This window comes from Sphaeramia orbicularis, unplaced genomic scaffold, assembly GCF_902148855.1.
Source record: "Sphaeramia orbicularis unplaced genomic scaffold, fSphaOr1.1, whole genome shotgun sequence".
NCBI lineage: Eukaryota > Metazoa > Chordata > Actinopteri > Kurtiformes > Apogonidae > Sphaeramia > Sphaeramia orbicularis.
Genome location: NW_021941627.1, coordinates 160,900 through 182,984, shown reverse-complemented (window position 1 = coordinate 182,984; position 22,085 = coordinate 160,900). Strand labels below are relative to the sequence as shown.

The following is a 22,085-nucleotide window of genomic DNA, read 5'->3' as shown; positions in this document are numbered from 1 at the left end:
CTTTACACCTGTCTCACTCTTTACACCTGTTTCACTCTTTACACCTGTCTCACTCTTTACACCTGTCTCACTCTTTACACCTGTTTCACTCTTTACACCTGTCTCACTCTTTACACCTGTCTCACTCTTTACACCTGTTTCACTCTTTACACCTGTTCTCACTCTTTACACCTGTCTCACTCTTTACACCTGTCTCACTCTTTACACCTGTTTCACTCTTTACACCTGTCTCACTCTTTACACCTGTCTCACTCTTTACACCTTTCTCACTCTTTACACCTGTTTCACTCTTTACACCTGTCTCACTCTTTACACCTGTTTCACTCTTTACACCTTTCTCACTCTTTACACCTGTCTCACTCTTTACACCTGTTTCACTCTTTACACCTGTCTCACTCTTTACACCTGTCTCACTCTTTACACCTGTTTCACTCTTTACACCTTTCTCACTCTTTACACCTGTCTCACTCTTTACACCTGTTTCACTCTTTACACCTGTCTCACTCTTTACACCTGTCTCACTCTTTACACCTGTTTCACTCTTTACACCTTTCTCACTCTTTACACCTGTGTCACTCTTTACACCTGTTTCACTCTTTACACCTGTTTCACTCTTTACACCTGTTTCACTCTTTACACCTTTCTCACTCTTTACACCTGTCTCACTCTTTACACCTGTCTCACTCTTTACACCTGTTTCACTCTTTACACCTGTCTCAGTCTTTACACCTGTCTCACTGTTTGCTCCTTTCTCCTGTCAAGGTATATAAATGTATATAATATATATAATAGTTTTGGATTTTTAATTATAGTTTAGTTTTAGTTAGTTTTGACTTTTTTTTCTCTAATTCATTTAGTTTTATTAGTTTTAGAGCATGTTTGTTAGTTTTTATTAGTTATCATTTTTTATCTGAATGCTTAGTTTTAGTATTAGTTTAGTTTTAGTTTAGTTTAGTTTAGTTTTAGTATTAGTTTAGTTTTAGTATTAGTATTAGTTTAGTTTTAGTATTAGTTTAGTTTAGTTTAGTTTAGTTTAGTTTAGTTTAGTTTTAGTATTAGTTTAGTTTTAGTATTAGTTTAGTTTTAGTATTAGTATTAGTTTAGCTTAGTTTTAGTATTAGTTTAGTTATTTCATCTATTTTATCTTCCTCTCCATCTTATTCAAAGAAATTAGAGAGGTGCAGATCAGTGGGTTACTCTGGACACTTTATTTGGGGGTGGGGTTAGGGCGGCTCATTGGCTGAGCACAGACACAAACACATGTACAGTAGGATGTATACATTCTCTAGAGCAGGTTGGGGGTGTGTGATCCATACACAACATCACTTACGTCAGGGGTGTCCAAACTTTTTTTAAAGAGGGCCAGATCTGATAATGTGGAGACTGACAGGGGCCAGTGGTCCCTTCGGACGTTTTTTAAACAGTAAAAATTACATATAAAAGCGATAATTTTAAAAACAACTTTATTTTCATTGTCAAAATATCATTTTTTTAAAATGGCAATGTAACCAAATCTAAGCCACTCAGGTATGAACAAATTTAAAAAAAAACAAAACATTTCTGCCTTCCTTTCACATCTGGAGTCAGATAACATAGAACAAACCGTGTGGAGTATCTTAAATGTCCAAGAAGTTAATAAAAATCTTAACCCCACAATCATTTTAAACATGACTTATGTGAGTAATCATTACTCATATATTACTCAGTAATGCAAAGTCTGTTAACATTTAAGATGAAAACATGACTCTTACTCTTGTCTTTCACAAAATCATTCAGAAAGTAATATTTTGTGTCACATCTACAGGGGTTGGACAAAATAATGGAAACACCTTCACCTCAAGATGATAATGCCCCAATCCATACAGCTAGAATTGTTAAAGAATGGCATGAGGAACATTCTAATGAAGTTGAGCATCTCGTATGGCCGGCACAGTCCCCAGACCTCAACATTATTGAGCATTTATGGTCAGTTTTAGAGATTCAAGTAAGACGTTGACTTCCACCGTCATCGTCTCTAAAGAGTTGGAGGGTATTCTAACTGAAGAACGGCTGAAAATTCCTTTGGAAACAATTCGCAAGTTGTATGAATCAATACCTCGGAGAATTGAGGCTGTAATTGCCGCAAAAGGCGGACCTACACCATATTAAATTATATTTTGTTGATTTTTCAAGATGTTTCCATTATTTTGTCCAACCCCTGTACAAGTACATAACACCAGCAGTTAGAGGCAACTAACCTGGCAACTTGGCAGCCTGCCTTGGTGGTGAATTCACTGAACTCACAGGTTCACATGAAGAGTCACTGTTGTGAGTTTAAAGCAGCTTGAATTTGCTTCACTTTTTCCGAACGCTCACTCCCTGCTAGCTTGTCGTATGTGTTAGCATGTTTTTTCTGCTAGTGTCTCTTTACATTGAATTCCCTAAACAAGGCAACAGTCTCTTGACAAATTAGGCAAACACAATCACCTCGATTTTCAGTGAAAAAAATTTGTAATTCCCATCTCTCCTGGAAGCGGCGGCCCTCACTGTCAACTTTCGGTTTTTTTTTTAGAAATTAGCGAAAAGGGTTCACGGCAAGGTCACAGAGCCAGATAGAGTTAGAGTGGTGCTGCCACCATGAGGTGAAAGGAGGAACTGCATTTGGAACCTTTTATGATTCATGTACTCGGTTCAACAGTCCAAACGGGCCATAAATAATATAATATAAAACCGAAGCTGTGGGCCGTATAAAATCTGACCGCGGGCCGTGATTGGCCCCCGGGCCGGACTTTGGACATGCCTGACTTATGTGAAAACAATACGAAGATGTGCAAAGAGAGAGGAGATGCACAAAGCAACCAGCAGTAAATCAGATAGAAACATATATAAACCAGATAGAAACATATATAAACCAGATAGAAACATATATAAACCATATAGAAACATATATAAACCAGATACAAACATATAAACCAGATACAAACATATATAAACCAGATACAAACGTATATAAACCAGATACAAACGTATATAAACCAGATACAAACGTATATAAACCAGATACAAACGTATATAAACCAGCTAACCAGCAGTTAAAGCAGATACAAACATATATAAACACATGTAACCCAGTTCCTCATCGGTAAACCACACCTTAGCAGATCTTTCATCTCTTAATCATCTCCAGTTCTATTATTATCCAACTTTGCTTCAGTTCAATTCAGCTAGCTGTAGCTAGTACCATCAAATGTCTTTAATCATTCTAACAGGTTCCATACCTCTGTAATTGGATTACTTTTCCTCCTCCTCTGTTCTCCTCTTCTAAACTGTGCAGTTCAGGCCTTGGAAGGCCTTTTCATGGGGATAAACTCTCCAGTTTTTACCTGGATGCTAGTTCTACACCTGTCTGACTGTCATTCAGCTCCACTCTGTCTGTGTCACTCACACACACACAGTGAGAACAAAACCAAACCAAACAAACCCGACCCCACTCATCACTTCAGTAAACCCCAGACAGGACTGTGCTGAGTGTCCCAGCTTTAGTCTGGATGTTCAGGTAGAGTGGGGACCAGAAGACCCCTGGAAACCACAGTGAACACACAACACACTGAAGTGTCCTGTGGGGACAACAGCTGAAACTGATGGAGCCAAAGAATTCAATCTGATATCAATCTGACATTGATAAAGACGAAAATGAAGGGAATTGTATCCATATTTTTTATACGTTTTAGTTACTTTTGTAACCACACAATACAGTTTCAGTTAGTTATGTTTTTCTGTTAATGAGAGTTTTTATTTATTTCAGTTAACAAAATGTTTTTCAATTTTAGTTTTTGTCATTTTGTTCATTTTCGTTAACAATTATAACCTTGCTACACCTGTCTCACTCTTTGCTCCTGTCTCACTCTTTGCTCCTGTCTCACTCTTTACACCTGTCTCACTCTTTACACCTGTCTCACTCTTTACACCTGTCTCACTCGTTGCTCCTGTCTCACTCTTTACACTTGTCTCAATCGTTGCTCCTGTCTCACTCTTTGCTCCTGTCTCACTCTTTACACCTGTCTCACTCGTTGCTCCTGTCTCACTCTTTACACTTGTCTCAATCGTTGCTCCTGTCTCACTCTTTGCTCCTGTCTCACTCTTTACACCTGTCTCACTCGTTGCTCCTGTCTCACTCTTTACACCTGTCTCACTCGTTGCTCCTGTCTCACTTGTTGCTCCTGTCTCACTCTTTACACCTGTCTCACCCTTTGCTCCTGTCTCACTCTTTACACCTGTCTCACTCGTTCCTCCTGTCTCACTCTTTACACCTGTCTCACTCCTTGCTCTTGTCTCACTCTTTGCTCCTGTCTCACTCTTTACACCTGTCTCACTTGTTGCTCCTGTCTCACTCTTTACACCTGTCTCACTCTTTGCTCCTGTCTCACTCATCGCTCCTGTCTCACTCTTTACACCTGTCTCACTCTTTGCTCCTGTCTCACTCTTTACACCTGTCTCACTCGTTGCTCCTGTCTCACTCTTTGCTCCTGTCTCACTCTTTACACCTGTCTCACTCTTTGCTCCTGTCTCACTCTTTACACCTGTCTCACCCTTTACACCTGTCTCACTCTTTACACCTGTCTCACTCTTTACACCTGTCTCACCCTTTGCTCCTGTCTCACTCTTTACACCTGTCTCACTCCTTGCTCTTGTCTCACTCTTTGCTCCTGTCTCACTCTTTACACCTGTCTCACTCTTTGCTCCTGTCTCACTCGTTGCTCCTGTCTCACTCTTTACACCTGTCTCACTCTTTGCTCCTGTCTCACTCTTTACACCTGTCTCACTCTTTGCTCCTGTCTCACTCTTTACACCTGTCTCACTCGTTGCTCCTGTCTCACTCTTTACACCTGTCTCACTCTTTGCTCCTGTCTCACTCTTTACACCTGTCTCACTCTTTGCTCCTGTCTCACTCTTTACACCTGTCTCACCCTTTGCTCCTGTCTCACTCTTTACACCTGTCTCACTCTTTGCTCCTGTCTCACTCTTTACACCTGTCTCACTCTTTGCTCCTGTCTCACTCTTTACACCTGTCTCACTCGTTGCTCCTTTCTCACTCTTTACACCTGTCTCACTTGTTGCTCCTGTCTCACTCTTTGCTCCTGTCTCACTCGTTGCTCCTGTCTTCCTGTCTGTCTCTCAGTGTGCTCATGGAGGCTGTCTGATGGAGTTGTGTATCCAGCTCAGTATCACCATGTTGGGGAAACAGCTGATCCAGAACAACCTGTTTGAGATCGGAGTTCCGTAAGTTTTAGAACCATGAGTCCACCTGTCTGTCTGCACAGAACTAACAGAAGTTCTACAAGAACACACAGAACCAAACTGAACTAACACCAGTTCTACTAGAACACATTCTATACTCTATCATATACAGTAGGTTCTATATTCTATACTCAGGTGTGTTTGTGTTCGTTTGTTTCTCAGGAAGTTGAAGAAGTTGATTCGTTACATTCGATCTAAACGTGGAACGTTTCAGGAAGAGGAGAGACAGAAGAAACTGACCAGATATGAACTGGACCATTTTCTGGAACCATTTGGAGGATTAACACCTGAGTATATGGAAATGAGTGGGTATACATATACACACACACACACACACACACACATATATATATATATATATATATATATATATATATATATATATATATATATATATATATATATATATATATATATATATATATATATATATATATACATATATATATATATATATATATATATATATATATATATATATATATATACACACACTATATTTCCAAAAGTCTTGTCTCCTCCATCCCAATCCTCAGACTCAGCTGTTCCAGTCCCTTCCATGTCCACAGGTGGATTAAATCCAGCCCTAGGCATGCAGACTGCTTTTACAAACATTTGGGACAGAATGGGTCTCTCTCAGGAGCTCAGTGAATTCCAGCGTGGAACTGTGATAGGATGCCACCTGTGACACAAATCCAGTGGTGAAATTTCCTGGCTCCTAAATATTCCACAGTCAGCTGTCAGCTGGATTATAAGAAAGTGGAAGTGTTTGGGAACGACGGCAACTCAGCCACGCAGTGGTAGGCCACGGAAACTGACGGAGCGCGGTCAGCGGATGCTGAGGCGCAGAGTGTGAAGAGGTGGACGACTGTCTGCAGAGTCAATGGTACAGACCTCCAAACTTCATGTGTCCTTCAGATTAGCTCCAGAACAGTGCGCACACAGCTTCATGGAATGGGTTTCCGTGGCCGAGCGGCCGCATCCGAGCCATACATCAGCAAGTGCAATGCAAAGCGGTGGATGCAGTGGTGTAAAGCACGCCGCCACTGGACTGTAGAGCAGGGGAGGAGCCTTCTCTGGACTGACCAACCACACTTCTCCATCTGGCGATCTGACGGACGGGTCTGGGTTTGGCGGTCTCCAGGAGAACGATACTTGTGGGAGCGCATTGTGCCGAGTGTAAAGTTTGGTGGAGGGGGGGTTATGGTGTGGGGTTGTTTTTCAGGAGCTGGGCTGGGCCCCTTAGTTCCAGTGAAAGGAACTGGGAATGCTTCAGCAGAACAAGACATTTTGGACAATTCCATGCTCCCATCTTTGTGGGAACAGTTTGGAGCCGGCCCCTTCCTCTTCCAACATGACTGTGCACCAGTGCACAAAGCAAGGTCCATTTGGACATGGAGGACAGAGTCTGGTGTGGATGAACTGGACTGGCCTGCACACAGTCCTGACCTCAACCCCATAGAACACCTTTGGATGAATTAGAGCGCAGACTGAGAGCCAGGCCTTCTGTCCAACATCAGTGTGGGACCTCACAAATGCGCTTCTGGAAGAACGGTCCAGAATTCCCATGAACACACTCCTAAACCTTGTGGACAGCCTTCCCAGAAGAGTTGAAGCTGTTAGAGCTGCAAAGGGTGGAGCCACGTCAGACTGAACCCATAGACTAGGAATGGGATGGACCTGACATTCATATGGGAGTCAAAGCAGGGGAGGGAATACTGTTGGATATAGAGTGTATATGTAAGGGTAGAGACTGCGATCTGGTAGGATCAGCGATTCTACCAGTAGAAACTCCGATCCTGCCAGTAGAAGGGTTAGGGTTAGGGTTCGGATCGGAGTTTCTACCAGTAGAGACTCTGATCGGAGTTTCTACTGGTAGAGACTACGATCGGAGTCTCTACTGGTAGAATCGCCGATCCTACCAGATTGCAGTCTCTACCCTGACATATATATGCACACACCTGAGTATATGGAAATGAGTAGGTATACATATATATACACACATACACACACACACACACACACACACACATATATATATATATATATATATATATATATATATATATATATATATATATATATATATACATACACATACACACACACACACCTGAGTATATGGAAATTTTATAATTAATATAAATATAAATGTAATGACCTGTCTGATCCTTTTTGACTGTGTTTTCTTTGTGTGTCTGCATGTTGTGTGTTTCTTTGTGTGTCTGCATGTTGTGTGTTTCTTTGTGTGTTTCTTTGTGTGTCTGCACATTGTGTGTTTCTTTGTGTGTTTCTTCCTGTGTTTCTTTGTGCATCTGTGCATTTCTTTGTGTGTGTTTCTTTGTGTGTCTCTGTGTTGTGTGTTTTTGTGTGTTTTTTGTGTGTTTCTTTGTGCGTTTCTTTGTGTGTGTTTCTCAGTCATCCAGTTCGGTTTCGTCACTCTGTTCGTTGCCTCCTTCCCGTTGGCTCCACTCTTCGCTCTGCTCAATAACATCATAGAAATACGACTGGACGCCAAGAAGTTTGTGACAGAACTGAGACGACCAGTGGCAGCAAGAGCCAAAGACATAGGTGGGTGAAGTTCTATTCTATTCTATTCTATTCTATTCTGTTCTGTTCTGTTCTGTTCTATTCAATTCTGTTCGATTATTTTCTATTCTATTCTCTTCTCTTCTTTTCTATTCTGTTCTTTTCTGTTCTATTCTATTCTATTCTCCATCCATCCATTTTCTTCCGCTTATCCGGGGCCGGGTCGCGGGGGTAACAGTCTAAGCAGGGATGCCCAGACTTCCCTCTCCTCAGACTCCTCCTCCAGCTCTTCCAGGGGGACCCTGATGCATTTCCAGGTCAGCTGAGAGACAGTCTCTCCAACGTTTCCTGGGTCTTCCCCGAGGTCTCCTCCCGGTGGGACATGCCCGGAACACCTCCTCAGGGAGGCGTCCAGGAGGATCTGAAACAGATGTCTGATCCACCTCAGCTGGCCCCTCTCGACGCGGAGGAGCAGCGGCTCTACTCCGAGCTCCTCCCTGGTGACTGAGCTCCTCACCCTATCCCTAAGGGTGCGCCCAGCCACCCGATGGAGGAAGCTCATTTGGACCGCTTGTATCTGGGATCTTGTCCTTTCGGTCCTGACCCAAAGCTCATGACCATAGGTGAGGGTAGGAACGTAGACTGACCGGTAAATCCAGAGCTTCTCCTCTCGGCTCAGCTCCTTCTTCACCACAACCGACCGGTACAGCGACTGCATCACTGCAGACGCTGCACCGATCCATCTGTCAATCGCACGCTCCATCCCTCCCTCACTGTGAACAAGACCCCAGATACTTAAACTCCTCCACTTGGGGCAAAGACTCCCCGCCGACCCGGAGAGGCAGACCACCTTTTTCCGGTCGAGAACCATGGCCTAGGATTTGGAGGTGCTGATCCTCATCCCGCTCACTTCACACTCGGCTGCAAACCACCCCAGGGCACGCTGAAGGTCCAGGTTCGATGAGGCCAACAGGACAACATCATCTGCAAAAGGCAGAGATGAAATCCTGTGGTCCCCAAACCGGACCCCCTCCGGCCCCTGGCTGCACCTAGAAATTCTGTCCATAAAAATTGTGAACAGAACCGGTGACAAAGGGCAGCCCTGCTGGAGTCCCACATGCACCTGGAACAGGTCTGACTTACTGCCGGCAATGTGAACCAGGCTCCTGCTTCGGTCATACAAGGACCGGACTGCCCTTAGCAAAGGGCCCCGGACCCCATACTCGCGAAGCACCCCCCACAGGATACCATGAGGGACACGGTTGAACGCCTTCTCCAGATCCACAAAACACATGTGGACCGGTGGGGCGAACTCCCATGAACCCTCGAGCACCCGATGGAGAGTATAGAGCTGGTCCAGTGTTCCACGACCGGGACGAAAACCACATTGTTCCTCCTGGATCCGAGGTTCAACTATTGGTCGGATCCTCCTCTCCGGTACCTGGAATAGACTTTCCCCGGGAGGCTGAGGAGTGTGATCCCCCTGTGGTTGGACCACATCCTCCGGTCCACCTTCTTAAAAAGGGGAACCACCACCCCGGTCTGCCAATCCAGAGGTACTGTCCCTGACTGCCACGCGATGTTACAGAGACGTGTCAACCAAGACAGTCCCTGCACATCCAGAGACTTAAGGTACTCAGGGCGAATCTCATCCACCCCCGGTGCCCTGCCTCCGAGGAGCTGTCCAACCACCTTGGTGACTTCAGCTTGGACCAGTCCACCTCTGAGACCTCAGCCTCTGCTTCTTCTACGGAAGACGTGACTATGGGATTGAGGAGATCCTCGAAGTATTCCTTCCACCTGGCCCAGACAACAGTGAGACACCTTTCCCCGACCCGAAGGCATAGGGACGTGACCCTCTCGTTCACCGGTGTGAACTCCAACATGGCGGCTGAGCTGAGGGGCTATGAGCAAGCCCACACCAGCCCGCCGCCTCTCACTGCGGGCAACGCCAGAGAAGTGGAAAGTCCAGCCCCTTTCAAGGGGTTGGGTTCCAGAGCTCAAGCTGTGTGTGGAGGTGAGCCCGACTATATCTAGACGGTATCTCTCAACCTCCCTCACAAGTTCCGGCTCCTCCCCCCCCCCCCAGTGAAGTGACATTCCATGTCCCAAGAGCTAGACTCTGCGTCCGGGGATCGGGTTGTCGGGCTCCCTGGCGTCGACTGCCACCCAATCCACAATGCATCCGGCCCCTATGATTCCCTCGGTGGGTGGTGAGTCCACCGGAGGGCGGGCCCACGTCGCTCCTTCGGGCTGGGCCCGGCCGGACCCCGTGGGCATAGGCCCAACCACCAGGCACTCGCATACGAGCCCCAGCCCCAGGCCTGGCTCCAGGGTGGGGCCCCGGCTGCGCCATACCGGGCGACGTCACGTTCTTCTGTTGGTACTTCTTCAGAGGGGCTTCTGAACTGCTCTTAGTCTGGCCCATCACCCAGGACCTGTTTGTCTTGGGAGACCCTACCAGGGGCATAAAGCCCCCAACAACAGAGCTCCTGGGATCATTCAGACACTCAAACTCCCCCACCACGATAAGGTGGCAGTTCAAGGGGGAGTCTATTCTATTCTATTCTATTCTATTCTGTTCTATTCTATTCTGTTCTATTCTATTCTATTCTATTCTATTCTATTCTATTCTATTCTATTCTATCATTATTCTAGTCTCTCAGCTCTTTCGTCGTTCTTTCATCTTTTTCGTCTAGATTTTATACTTTATTCTATATTTGGACTTCGTTTTCTGAATAGGATTTTTTCAGTTTTTTAAAGAGTTGTTATTGTTTTGAACTGTGTGAATGTAAAGCAACACGTTTGTGTTCCGTTTCCGTAGTAACTAAAGTACAAAACTACATATTTAGTGTGTAGTTTAGATTGTCATCTGCATACATAGATCTAAATTACTCCTGTTTCAAGGCCGTTGACAGTATCTGTTTCCTGTTGCCTCTGTTTCCTGTTGCCTCTTTTTCCTGTTGCCTCTGTTTCCTGTCCCGTCTGTTTCCTGTTCCGTCTGTTTCCTGTTGCCTCTTTTTCCTGTTGTCTCTTTTTCCTGTTGTCTCTTTTTCCTGTTGCCTCTGTTTCCTGTTTCCTCTGTTTCCTGTTTCCTCTGTTTGCTGTTGTCTCTGTTTCCTGTTGTCTCTATTTCCTGTTGCCTCTTTATCCTGTTGTCTCTTTTTCCTGTTGCCTCTGTTTCCTGTTGCCTCTGTTTCCTGTAGCATCTGTTCCCGGTTGCCTCTGTTTCCTGTTGTCTCTGTTTCCTGTTGCCACTGTTTCCTGTTGTTTCTGTTTACTGTTGCCTCTGTTCCCTGTTGCATCTGTTTCCTCTTGTCTCTGTTTCCTGGTGACTCTGTTTCCTGTTGTTTCTTTTTCCTGTTGTCTCTCTTTCCTGTTGCCTCTGTTTCCTTTTGTCTCTTTTTCCTGTTGTCTCTTTTTCCTTTTGCCTCTGTTTCCTGTTTCCTCTGTTTCCTGTTTCCTCTGTTTGCTGTTGTCTCTGTTTCCTGTTGTCTCTGTTTCCTGTTGCCTCCTTTTCCTGTTGCCTCTTTTTCCTGTTGCCTCTTTTTCCTGTTGCGTCTGTTTCCTGTTGCCTCTGTTTCCTGTTGCCTCTTTTTCCTGGTGTCTCTGTTTCCTGTTGTTTCTTTTTCCTGTTGTCTCTGTTTCCTGTTGTCTCTTTTTCCTGTTGCCTCTGTTTCCTGTTCCGTCTGTTTCCTGTTCCGTCTGTTTCCTGTTGCCTCTTTTTCCTGTTGCCTCTGTTTCCTGTTCCGTCTGTTTCCTGTTGTCTCTGTTTCCTGTTGCCTCTTTTTCCTGTTGCCTCTGTTTCCTTTTGCCTCTGTTTCCTGTTGTCTGTTTCCTGTTGTCTCTGTTTCCTGTTGCCTCGTTTTCCTGTTTCCTGTTTCCTCTGTTTCCTGTTTCCTCTGTTTCCTGTTGCCTCTGTTTCCTGTTTCCTCTGTTTCCTGTTTCCTCTGTTTGCTGTTGTCTCTGTTTCCTGTTGTCTCTGTTTCCTGTTGCCTCCTTTTCCTGTTGCCTCTGTTTCCTGTTGCCTCTTTTTCCTGTTGCGTCTGTTTCCTGTTGTCTCTGTTTCCTGTTGCCACTGTTTCCTGTTGTTTCTGTTTACTGTTGCCTCTGTTCCCTGTTGCATCTGTTTCCTCTTGTCTCTGTTTCCTGGTGACTCTGTTTCCTGTTGTTTCTTTTTCCTGTTGTCTCTTTTTGCTGTTGCCTCTGTTTCCTTTTGTCTCTTTTTCCTGTTGTCTCTTTTTCCTGTTGCCTCTGTTTCCTGTTTCCTCTGTTTCCTGTTTCCTCTGTTTGCTGTTGTCTCTGTTTCCTGTTGCCTCCTTTTCCTGTTGCCTCTGTTTCCTGTTGCCTCTTTTTCCTGTTGCGTCTGTTTCCTGTTGCCTCTGTTTCCTGTTGCCTCTTTTTCCTGGTGTCTCTGTTTCCTGTTGTTTCTTTTTCCTGTTGTCTCTGTTTCCTGTTTCCTCTGTTTCCTGTTGTCTCTTTTTCATGTTGCCTCTGTTTCCTGTTCCGTCTGTTTTCTGTTGCCTCTTTTTCCTGTTGCCTCTGTTTCCTGTTCCGTCTGTTTCCTGTTGTCTCTGTTTCCTGTTGCCTCTTTTTCCTGTTGCCTCTTTTTCCTGTTGCCTCTGTTTCCTTTTGCCTCTGTTTCCTGTTGTCTGTTTCCTGTTGTCTCTGTTTCCTGTTGCCTCGTTTTCCTGTTTCCTCTGTTTCCTGTTTCCTCTGTTTCCTGTTGCCTCTGTTTCCTGTTGTCTGTTTCCTGTTGTCTCTGTTTCCTGTTGCCTCGTTTTCCTGTTTCCTCTGTTTCCTGTTGCTTCTGTTTCCTGTTGTCTCTGTTTCCCTGTTGCCTCTGTTTCCTTTTTCCTCTGTTTGCTGTTTCCTCTGTTTCCTGTTGCTTCTACAGGTATATGGTACAATATCCTCAGGGGCGTGGCCAAAGTTGCCGTCATCATTAACGTAAGTCCCACCCACACATTCAGTCAGCCTTTAAGAACCACAGGAACCGTAAACATGGACCAACGGAACACGGCCCCTCCCCCTTTAACCCCAGTTCTAAGGGATAGTGGTTGAAATGGTCCAACCCTTCCCCCTTGGCCCCTCCCCCTTGGCCCTCCCCCTTTAACCCCAGCTCTAAGCGGTAGTGGTTGAAATTCGTCCAACCCCTCCCCTTTGGCCCCTCCCTTTTTAACTCTAGTTCTAAGCGGTAGTGGTTGAAATGGTCCAACCCCTCCCCTTTGGCCCCTCCCTTTTTAACTCTAGTTCTAAGGGATAGTGGTTGAAATGGTCCAACACCCCCCCCCTCCCTTGCCCCTCCCCCTTTATTCCCAGTTCTAAGGGGTAGTGGTTGAAATGGTCCAACCCTTCCCCTTTGGCCCCTCCCCCTTTAATCCCAGTTCTAAGGGGTAGTGATTGAAATGGTCCAACCCTTCCCCCTTGGCCCCTCCCCTTGGCCCCTCCCCCTTTAATGGTCCAACCCTCCTAGTTCTAGGACAGACTTGTGCATGTGTTCCTCAGGTGGAACCGTCTGTTCCATGAGCTTTAGATCAAAGTTATTATTGTTAACGAAAACTAACGACACGACCAAACCTAGAATAGAAAAAACATTTTCATTAAATGAAATACATCAAAACTAGAATTAAACAACAACACCAAAACTAACTGAAACTGGATTGTGTGTTTACAAAACTAACTAAAACGAATAAAAATTATGGATAAAATTCCCTTCGTTTTCGTCTTTGTCAATGTTGGATTGAAATGAAGTTGGTTCAACTGTTCAGAGAATGATTGTGTTTGTGGACTGACAAAGGAGTTTGGATGTCCTGGTCTGACTGTGTCTGGGCCATTTTTGGGTGGGTTTTTTGGTGATTTTTTGGTGGTTTTTGGTGGTTTTGGTTTAATTTTTAGGTGGTTTTAGGGGTAATTTTTGGGTGATTTTTAGATGTTTTTTAGATGGGTTTTGGGTGATTATTAGGTGTTTTTTTGCATGATTTTTAGGTGGTTTTTAGATGGTTTTAGATGGGTGGGTTTTGGGAAGTTTTTGGTGATTTTTAGGTGGGTTTTAGGTGTTTTTTTGTTAATTTTTGGGTGACTTTTAAGTGTTTTTGGAGTAATTTTGATGTGGTTTTAGAGTAATTTTTGAGTGAATTTGGGTGATTTTGAGTCTGACTGTGTCCATTTGTCCGTCCTGGTCTTACTCTGTTCATTTGTCCATCTGGTCTGGTCCTCTTCAGGCCTTCGTCATCTCCTTCACCTCAGACTTCATTCCTCGGATGGTCTACCAATACATGTACAGCCCAGACGGATCCATGCATGGCTTCGTCAACCACACTCTGTCCTACTTTAACGTCAGCCACTTCCAGGACGGAAAAGAGCCCATGGACCCTCTTCACCTGGGTTACCCAGTCCAGGTCTGCAGGTAGGCCACCAGCCCCCCTTTAATGTACTACAAAACTCACTGAACCCTTTTCAATAGGCCTGTCAAACTCAGTTTAGTGTGCTGAATGTGGTCTAAAGTGGGCCGGACCAGTTAGGGACACCCCCCTGTACTAAGGTGGTAACATCTGTTACGTCCCCTCCCCCATCACAAGGGGGAGGGGACTGTTGGATCTTCAGGAAGTTTTAAGTCGAGTTTCAAAATTTAAAAAGAAGAAATGGGAGTGAGAAAAAAAAGAGTAAATTATTCAAACAGTTGAACTGAACTAGTTCAGTTCAACTAGTTCAGTTCTCAAACTGTTCAGTTTGAGAGTCCAGCCTTTAAATGACCAAATATGAGCATACATGTGGATTCAGTGTCCTATAGTGTCAGCTGTTCCACTGTTAGGACCTCCTCATGGAAAAGGAGCCAAAGATTTGTCTGTTCGAACGGGGACACACTGAAGAACCTGAACGGTTCCATTCAATGGAAATAAAAAGGCTGTAAAAAGTTTTATGTAAAAAAAAAAAGAAAGAAAAAAACACCTGAAATATTCTGTGTTTTCAAACTTTTATGAGTAAAGTCTTTTTTTGTATCTAAAGTTAATGTTGTTGTGTGGGACATCCAGAGATCTGTGGGTCGTCCACAGGCCCACCCGGGCTGACCCAGGTGTGCTGGTCTGTACTTGTCTGTACTGGTCTGTACTGGTCTGTGCTGGTCTGTGCAGGTATAAGGACTACAGGGAACCACCGTGGGCACAGAATCCATATGAGATCTCCAAAGAGTTCTGGGCCGTCCTCGCTGTTCGACTGGCCTTCGTCATCATTTTTCAGGTAAGAGGAACCAATAGGAACCAATAGGACGGTCACCAGAGCATTTGGACCTAGTCAGTAATGGAAAATGAAATAGATACAGTCAATGGGAACACACAAATATAATAATAATAATAAGAAGAAGAAGAAGAAGAAGAAGAAGAAGAAGAAGAAGAATCTGAACCCCAGTGGTGTTCTGTTATTGGACTTCTGTGCTCGTCACAGTTTGTCCAGAACAAACACCATGTTCCAACACAGGGACGTCCAGAAGTGCAGGTGGCACCAGGACACCCTAGGCCGGAGGACGATGATCCACTTCGTTGTCGTGTCATCAGACCTCCAACCATGTGTTTTGGACACTCGGGTGAAGAGAGGGGCGGAGCTGTCAACCGATCACCACCTGGTGGTGAGTTGGATCTGCTGGTGGAGGAGGAAACCGGACCGACTCGGCATGCCCAAACGTGTTGTGAGGGTCTGTTGAACGTCTGGCAGAGCCTGATGTCAGCACATTCTTCAACTCCCACCTCCAGGAGAGCTTCTCCCAGATCCAGGGGCAGGTTGGGGACATTGAGTCTCAGTGGACCATGTTCTCCACCTCCATTGTCGAAGCGGCTGCTTGGAGCTGTGGTCCAGGGTCTGCTGGTGGACTCCGGAAGTAAGGGATGCTGTCAAGCTGAAGAAGGAGTCTAATGGAGCCTTGTTGGCTCGTGGGACTCCAGAGGAGCTGATGGGTACCAGCAGGACAGGGGTACCGCAGCCCGAGTGGTTGTGGAGGCAAAAACTGGGGTCTAGGTGGAGTTTGGGGAGGCCATGGAGGAGGACTATTGGTCGGCCTCGAGGAAATTCTGGCAAACCATCCGGCATCTCAGGAGGCAAAGCAGTGCACCACCAACACTGTTTACAGAGGAAGTGGGAGGAGCTGACCTCCACTGGGGGTGTGGTCGGACGGTGGAGGGAATACTTGGAGGATCTCCTCAATCCCAGTCACGTCTTCCATGGAGGAAGCAGAGGCTGAGGTCTCAGAGGTGGACTGGTCTATCACCCAGGTGGTTGGACAGAGCACTGGGGGTGGATGAGGTCCACCCTGAGTCCCTTCAGTCTGAATGTGCAGGACTGTCTTGGTTGACTCGTCTCCGTAACATGGTGTGGAAATCAGGGACAGTCCCTCTGGATTGGCAGACCGGGGTGGTGGTCCCCCTTTTTAAGAAGGGGGACCGGAGGATGTGCTTCACCCACAGGGGGATCCCACTCCTCAGCCTCCTGGGGAAAGTCTATTCCAGGTACTGGAGAGGAGGATCCCACCGATAGTCCAACCTCGGATCCAGGAGGAACAATGTGGTTTTGGTCCCGGTTGTGGAACACTGGACCAGGTCTACACTCTCCATCGGGTGCTCGAGGGTTCATGGGAGTTCGCCCAACTGGTCCACATGTGTTTTGTGGATTTGGAGAAGGCGTTCAATCGTGTCCCTCATGGTATCCTGTGGGGAGTGCTTCAGGAGTATGTGATCCAGGGTCCTCTGCTCAGGCCAGTCCGGTCCTTGTATGACCGAAGCAGGAGTCTGGTTCACATTGGCGGCAGTAAGTCAGACCTGTTCCAGGTGCATGTGGGACTCCAGCAGGGCTGCCCTTTGGCACCGGTTCTGTTCATCATTTTTATGGACAGAATTTCTAGGTGCAGCCAGGGGCCGGGGGTGGTCCGGTTTGGGGACCACAGGATTTCATCTCTGCCTTTTGCAGATGACGTTGTCCTCTTGGCCTCATGGAACCTGGACCTTCAGCGTGACCTGGGGAGGTTTGGAGTGGGATGAGGATCAGCACCTCCAAATCTGAGGCCATGGTTCTGGACCAGATAAAGGTGGTCTGCCCTCTTTGGGTCAGTAGAGTCTTTGACCCCAGTGGAGGAGTTCCGGTATCTGGGTCTGGTTCACAGTGAGGGAAGGGTGGAGGTTCAGATTGACAGGTGGGTGGGTGGAGGTTCAGATTGACAGGTGGGTGGGTGCAGCGTCTGCAGTGCTTGTATGGGTCTGTTGTGGTTCAGAAGGAGCTGAGCCCAAAGGAGAAGCTCTGGATTTTACCCTCAGTCTACGTTCAGACCCTCACCTGTGGTCATGAGCTGTTGGTCAGGACCCAAAGGACCAGATCTAGGATCCAAGTCATCCAAATGAGTTTCCTCTGTAGGGTGGGTGGGTCCACCCTCAGGGATGGGGGGGGGGGGGGCTCAGAGTAGAGCCGCTGCTCCTCCACATCCAGAGGAACCAGCTGAGGTGGATCAGACATCTGGTTCAGATCCTCCTGGACTCCTCCCTGGGGAGGTGTTCTGGGCATGTCCCACCAGGAGGAGGAGTCTGAGGAGAGGGAAGTCTGGGCATCCCTGCTTAGACTGTTACCCCCGAGACCTGGCTCCGGATAAGAGGAAGGGAATGGATGGATGGATAATAATAATAATAATAATAATAATAATAATAATAATAATAATAATAATAATTGTTATTATTATTATTGTTATTATTATTATTATTATTATTATTATAAAGTTCATTTCTGGAACACTTCTTACAGGAATAAATCTCAAAGAGCTTCACAATAAAATCAGAAGTCAAATACATAAACACAAAAACAAACAAAGAAACCAGAGGAAATAAGACAAACCTGCATGAGGTTCATGAGACGTGTGTTCACAGACGTTCCTGTTATCATCCACCAAAGAGTAGAATCCAATATGTGTTCAAGGAAATACGAAGTAGAGAGGAGAAGAAAAGAATCTGAAAAAGAAACGAAAAGAATCTGAAAAAGAAACGAAAAGAATCTGAAAAAGAACCGAAAAGAATCTGAAAAAGAAACGAATAGAATCTGAAAAAGAAACGAATAGAATCTGAAAAAGAACCGAAAAGAATCTGAAAAAGAAACGAATAGAATCTGAAAAAGAAACGAATAGAATCTGAAAAAGAACCGAAAGAATCTGAAAAAGAAACGAAAAGAATCTGAAAAAGAACCGAAAAGAATCTGTAAAAGAAACGAAAAGAATCTGAAAAAGAACCGAAAAGAATCTGAAAAAGAACCGAAAAGAATCTGAAAAAGAAACGATAAGAATCTGAAAAAGAAACGAAAAGAATCTGAAAACGAAAAGGCCCTACTAAAGGCTTTAACTAAGGCCTTAGTTAAGGCCCTACTAAAGGCCTTACCTAAGGCCTTAGTTAAGGCCTTACTAAAGGCCTTAACTAAGGCCTTAGTTAAGGCCTTACTAAAGGCTTTAACTAAGGCCTTAGTTAAGGCCCTACTAAAGGCCTTACCTAAGGCCTTAGTTAAGGCCTTACTAAAGGCTTTAACTAAGGCCTTAGTTAGGGCCTTACTAAAGGCCTTAACTAAGGCCTTAGTTAAGGCCCTACTAAAGGCTTTAACTAAGGCCTTAGTTAAGGCCCTACTAAAGGCCTTACCTAAGGCCTTAGTTAAGGCCTTACTAAAGGCTTTAACTAAGGCCTTAGTTAGGGCCTTACTAAAGGCCTTAACTAAGGCCTTAGTTAAGGCCCTACTAAAGGCCTTAACTAAGGCCTTAGTTAAGGCCCTACTAAAGGCTTTAACTAAGGCCTTAGTTAGGGCCTTACTAAAGGCTTTAACTAAGGCCTTAGTTAAAGCCCTACTAAAGGCTTTAACTAAGGCCTTAGTTAGGGCCTTACTAAAGGCTTTAACTAAGGCCTTAGTTAAGGCCCTACTAAAGGCCTTACCTAAGGCCTTAGTTAAGGCCTTACTAAAGGCTTTAACTAAGGCCTTAGTTAAGGCCCTACTAAAGGCTTTAACTAAGGCCTTAGTTAGGGCCTTACTAAAGGCCTTAACTAAGGCCTTAGTTAGGGCCTTACTAAAGGCCTTAACTAAGGCCTTAGTTAAGGCCCCACTAAAGGCCTTAACTGAGGCCTTAGTTAAGGCCCCACTAAAGGCCTTAACTAAGGCCTTAGTTAAGGCCTTACTAAAGGCTTTAACTAAGGCCTTAGTTAAGGCCTTACTAAAGGCTTTAACTAAGGCCTTAGTTAGGGCCCTACTAAAGGCTTTAACTAAGGCCTTTAGTAAGGCCTTAACTAAGGCCTTAGTTAAGGCCTTTAGTAAGGCCCTAACTAAGGCCTTAGTTAAGGCCCTACTAAAGGCCTTAACTAAGGCCTTAGTTAAGGCCCTACTAAAGGCTTTAACTGAGGCCTTAGTTAGGGCCCTACTAAAGGCTTTAACTAAGGCCTTAGTTAGGGCCTTACTAAAGGCTTTAACTAAGGCCTTAGTTAAGGCCCTACTAAAGGCCTTAACTAAGGCCTTAGTTAAGGCCTTACTAAAGGCCTTAACTAAGGCCTTAGTTAAGGCCTTACTAAAGGCCTTAACTAAGGCCTTAGTTAGGGCCCTACTAAAGGCCTTTCCCCAGGTGGACTCGTGTGGGTTTGGTGGGTGTTCCAGTGTTAACCTGGTGGTTTTTTTAACTGTGGAACTGATGTTGTTTCTCGTCTTTTCTCTCGTTGACAGAACGTTGTTATTGCTGGTGTTTCCCTTTCTTTGTCGTTGACAGAACGTTGTGATGCTGATGAGCGACGTGGTCGACTGGTTGATCCCAGACATCCCCAAAGACATCAGCCTTCAGATCCACAAAGAAAAGATCCTGTTGGTGGAAGTGTTCATGAAAGAAGAGCAGAGCAGACGCCTCCTACTGGACAGGAAGGTTTCTGCAGGAGGCAACCACAACTGCAACAGAAGAAGCAACTGCGCCAACACCGGGGCAGGAGCTGGACTGTTCAACAACAGCAACAACAACAGCAACCACAGCAACCACAACAACAACAGCAACCACAGCAACAACCACAGCAACCACAACAACAGCAACAACCACAGTTGCTGAAGCAGCCTCCATGGGCCCAGTGCACAGAACTAGGATCAGGGTTTAATCCAGGACCTGTTGGTGATCCTGGATCCACTAGTCCATGATCCAGTTGGACTAAAGCAGGATCTGTTGTGGTCTGAGTGTCCATGTACATGTGTTGTGTGGAGGGAACCTGGTCCAGACCAGAGGGTGGAGGGAACCTGGTCCAGACCAGACCCAGTTCTGGGTCCCTTCATGTCAGTCAGCTGTCTCCACAGATGGAACCCATGGTTCTACCAGTACCCACTACACAACAGAACCACAGGAACTGGACCCACAACAGAACCACAGGAACTGGACCCACTGTTACCATGGAAACGTGGGATCAGGACTTGCAGTCTGGGACACATGGATCTTTACTTTGTATGATGTCATTATTTAACCATCTTCTCCTCTCTGTGAACTTGGACCCACTTCTACACTTTCACTCTAAAGTTCTCACAGTTGTTAGACATAGTCTTCTTGTGTCGGGGTCTTCTGGGACCCGGTGGTTCCAGCTGAGCCGTGGTCTGATCTACCACGGACATGAACACACACACATAACAACTGTGAGGAAACCTTGAAGAACACCGTTCACCAGATGTAACTTGTATTCAGATGTCACTGTCAGTTTGTCTGTTTTCTCTGTATGTGAAATAATAAATGCTTCTTCTTGGAGATGATTCACTGGTTTCACCTTGTGTTTGTGAAACCAAACGAGGACCGTTTGGTGGAGGATGTGTGCAGCTCACTGAAGGAGAAGAAGAAGAACAGCTTCTCCAGTTTTCTGGTGTCCTTCTCTATCTGACATCTGGCTGACGGTGCATTTTTGTGACCAGTAACGGGTTTGAGAGGGAAAAACATGAGGAAGAAACGAACAACCAGAAAAACATTTCTGGAGGAAGAACCTGAAGAAACCTGAAGAACCTGAAGAAACCTGAAGAAACCTGAAGAAACCTGAAGAATTCTGCATTTGATAAGCCCCCACAGTGTCTGTAAGTGAGTATGTGTGTAAGAGTGGAAGTGAGGAAGCAGGACCCAGTTTGAACGGAATTCTGCAGATTTGGACTTTTCCAAATGTTGAGGTTCACCAAAACTTACATGAACATGTGCATACAGTGTGTGGAAGTATATGTTAAAGAGTATATGTTAAAAAGTATATGTTAAAAAGTATACGTTTAAAAGTATATGTTAAAAAGTATTTGTTAAAAAGTATACGTTTAAAAGTATATGTTAAAAAGTATACGTTTAAAAGTATATGTTAAAAAGTATACGTTTAAAAGTATACGTTAAAAAGTATACGTTAAAAAGTATACGTTTAAAAGTATATGTTAAAAAGTATACGTTTAAAAGTATATGTTAAAAAGTATACGTTTAAAAGTATATGTTAAAAAGTATACGTTTAAAAGTATATGTTAAAAAGTGAACTAAGTATCTTGGCCAACAGCTGAAAGACTCTGTTTGAAAGTATCCTTAAAGTATTCTTCGGTAACTAAGGGTAGTACTAAGAGTAAGGACCAACGGACCTAGAATAAGATTGTGCCTCCGTTTGAAAGGATCCTTAAAGTGTTCTTGAAGTAATGACTTCATTTTGGTTGGAACGTTCTGTTTTTGAGACCTGATAAATACAGAGACTTCATAAAACTGAAGAGCAGATTCAAAAGAAAAAGAGAAATCTCATTGAAGTTTGGTTCATTCTAATTTATTCTGTTCACAATCTTCTCTAAATAGATCTGGTGAAAATAGAACAGAGACAGGACCATCAGACAGGACCATTAAACAGGACCATCAGACAGGACCATCAGACAGGACCATTAAACAGGACCATCAGACAGGACCATCAGACAGGACCATTAAACAGGACTATCAGACAGGACCATTAAACAGGACGATTAGACAGGACCATTAAACAGGACCATCAGACAGGACCATCAGACAGGACCATTAAACAGGACGATTAGACAGGACCATTAAACAGGACCATCAGACAGGACCATTAAACAGGACCATTAGACAGGACCATTAAACAGGACCATCAGACAGGACCATCAGACAGGACCATTAAACAGGACCATCAGACAGGACCATCAGACAGGACCATTAAACAGGACTATCAGACAGGACCATTAAACAGGACGATTAGACAGGACCATTAAACAGGACCATCAGACAGGACCATCAGAAAGGACCATTA

General features: G+C 44.9%; 1 protein-coding gene across 1 annotated transcript; it reads left to right on the top strand.

Moving 5' to 3' along the window:
- The first annotated feature begins 5,111 nt into the window (after positions 1-5,111).
- On the top strand, positions 5,112-20,522 carry LOC115416582 (anoctamin-1-like). Its single transcript, XM_030130398.1, has 7 exons — positions 5,112-5,259; positions 5,440-5,582; positions 7,696-7,848; positions 12,704-12,756; positions 14,031-14,215; positions 14,940-15,045; positions 19,565-20,522. Exons 1-7 carry the CDS (start codon positions 5,180-5,182, stop codon positions 19,889-19,891), a joined length of 1,047 nt encoding a protein of 348 aa, XP_029986258.1. The 5' UTR covers positions 5,112-5,179; the 3' UTR covers positions 19,892-20,522.
- Positions 20,523-22,085: the final 1,563 nt, after the last annotated feature.

What these genes read in the sequence shown, in the direction of transcription:
- LOC115416582 (XM_030130398.1), top strand. Translation starts at nt 5,180, where the DNA reads ATGGAGTTGTGTATCCAGCTCAGTATCACCATGTTGGGGAAACAGCTG. An exon ending in ACCTGAGTATATGGAAATGA is followed by an intron (nt 5,583 to 7,695) that starts GTGGGTATACAT and finishes TGTGTTTCTCAG; the next exon opens with TCATCCAGTTCGGTTTCGTC. An exon ending in AGCAAGAGCCAAAGACATAG is followed by an intron (nt 7,849 to 12,703) that starts GTGGGTGAAGTT and finishes TTGCTTCTACAG; the next exon opens with GTATATGGTACAATATCCTC.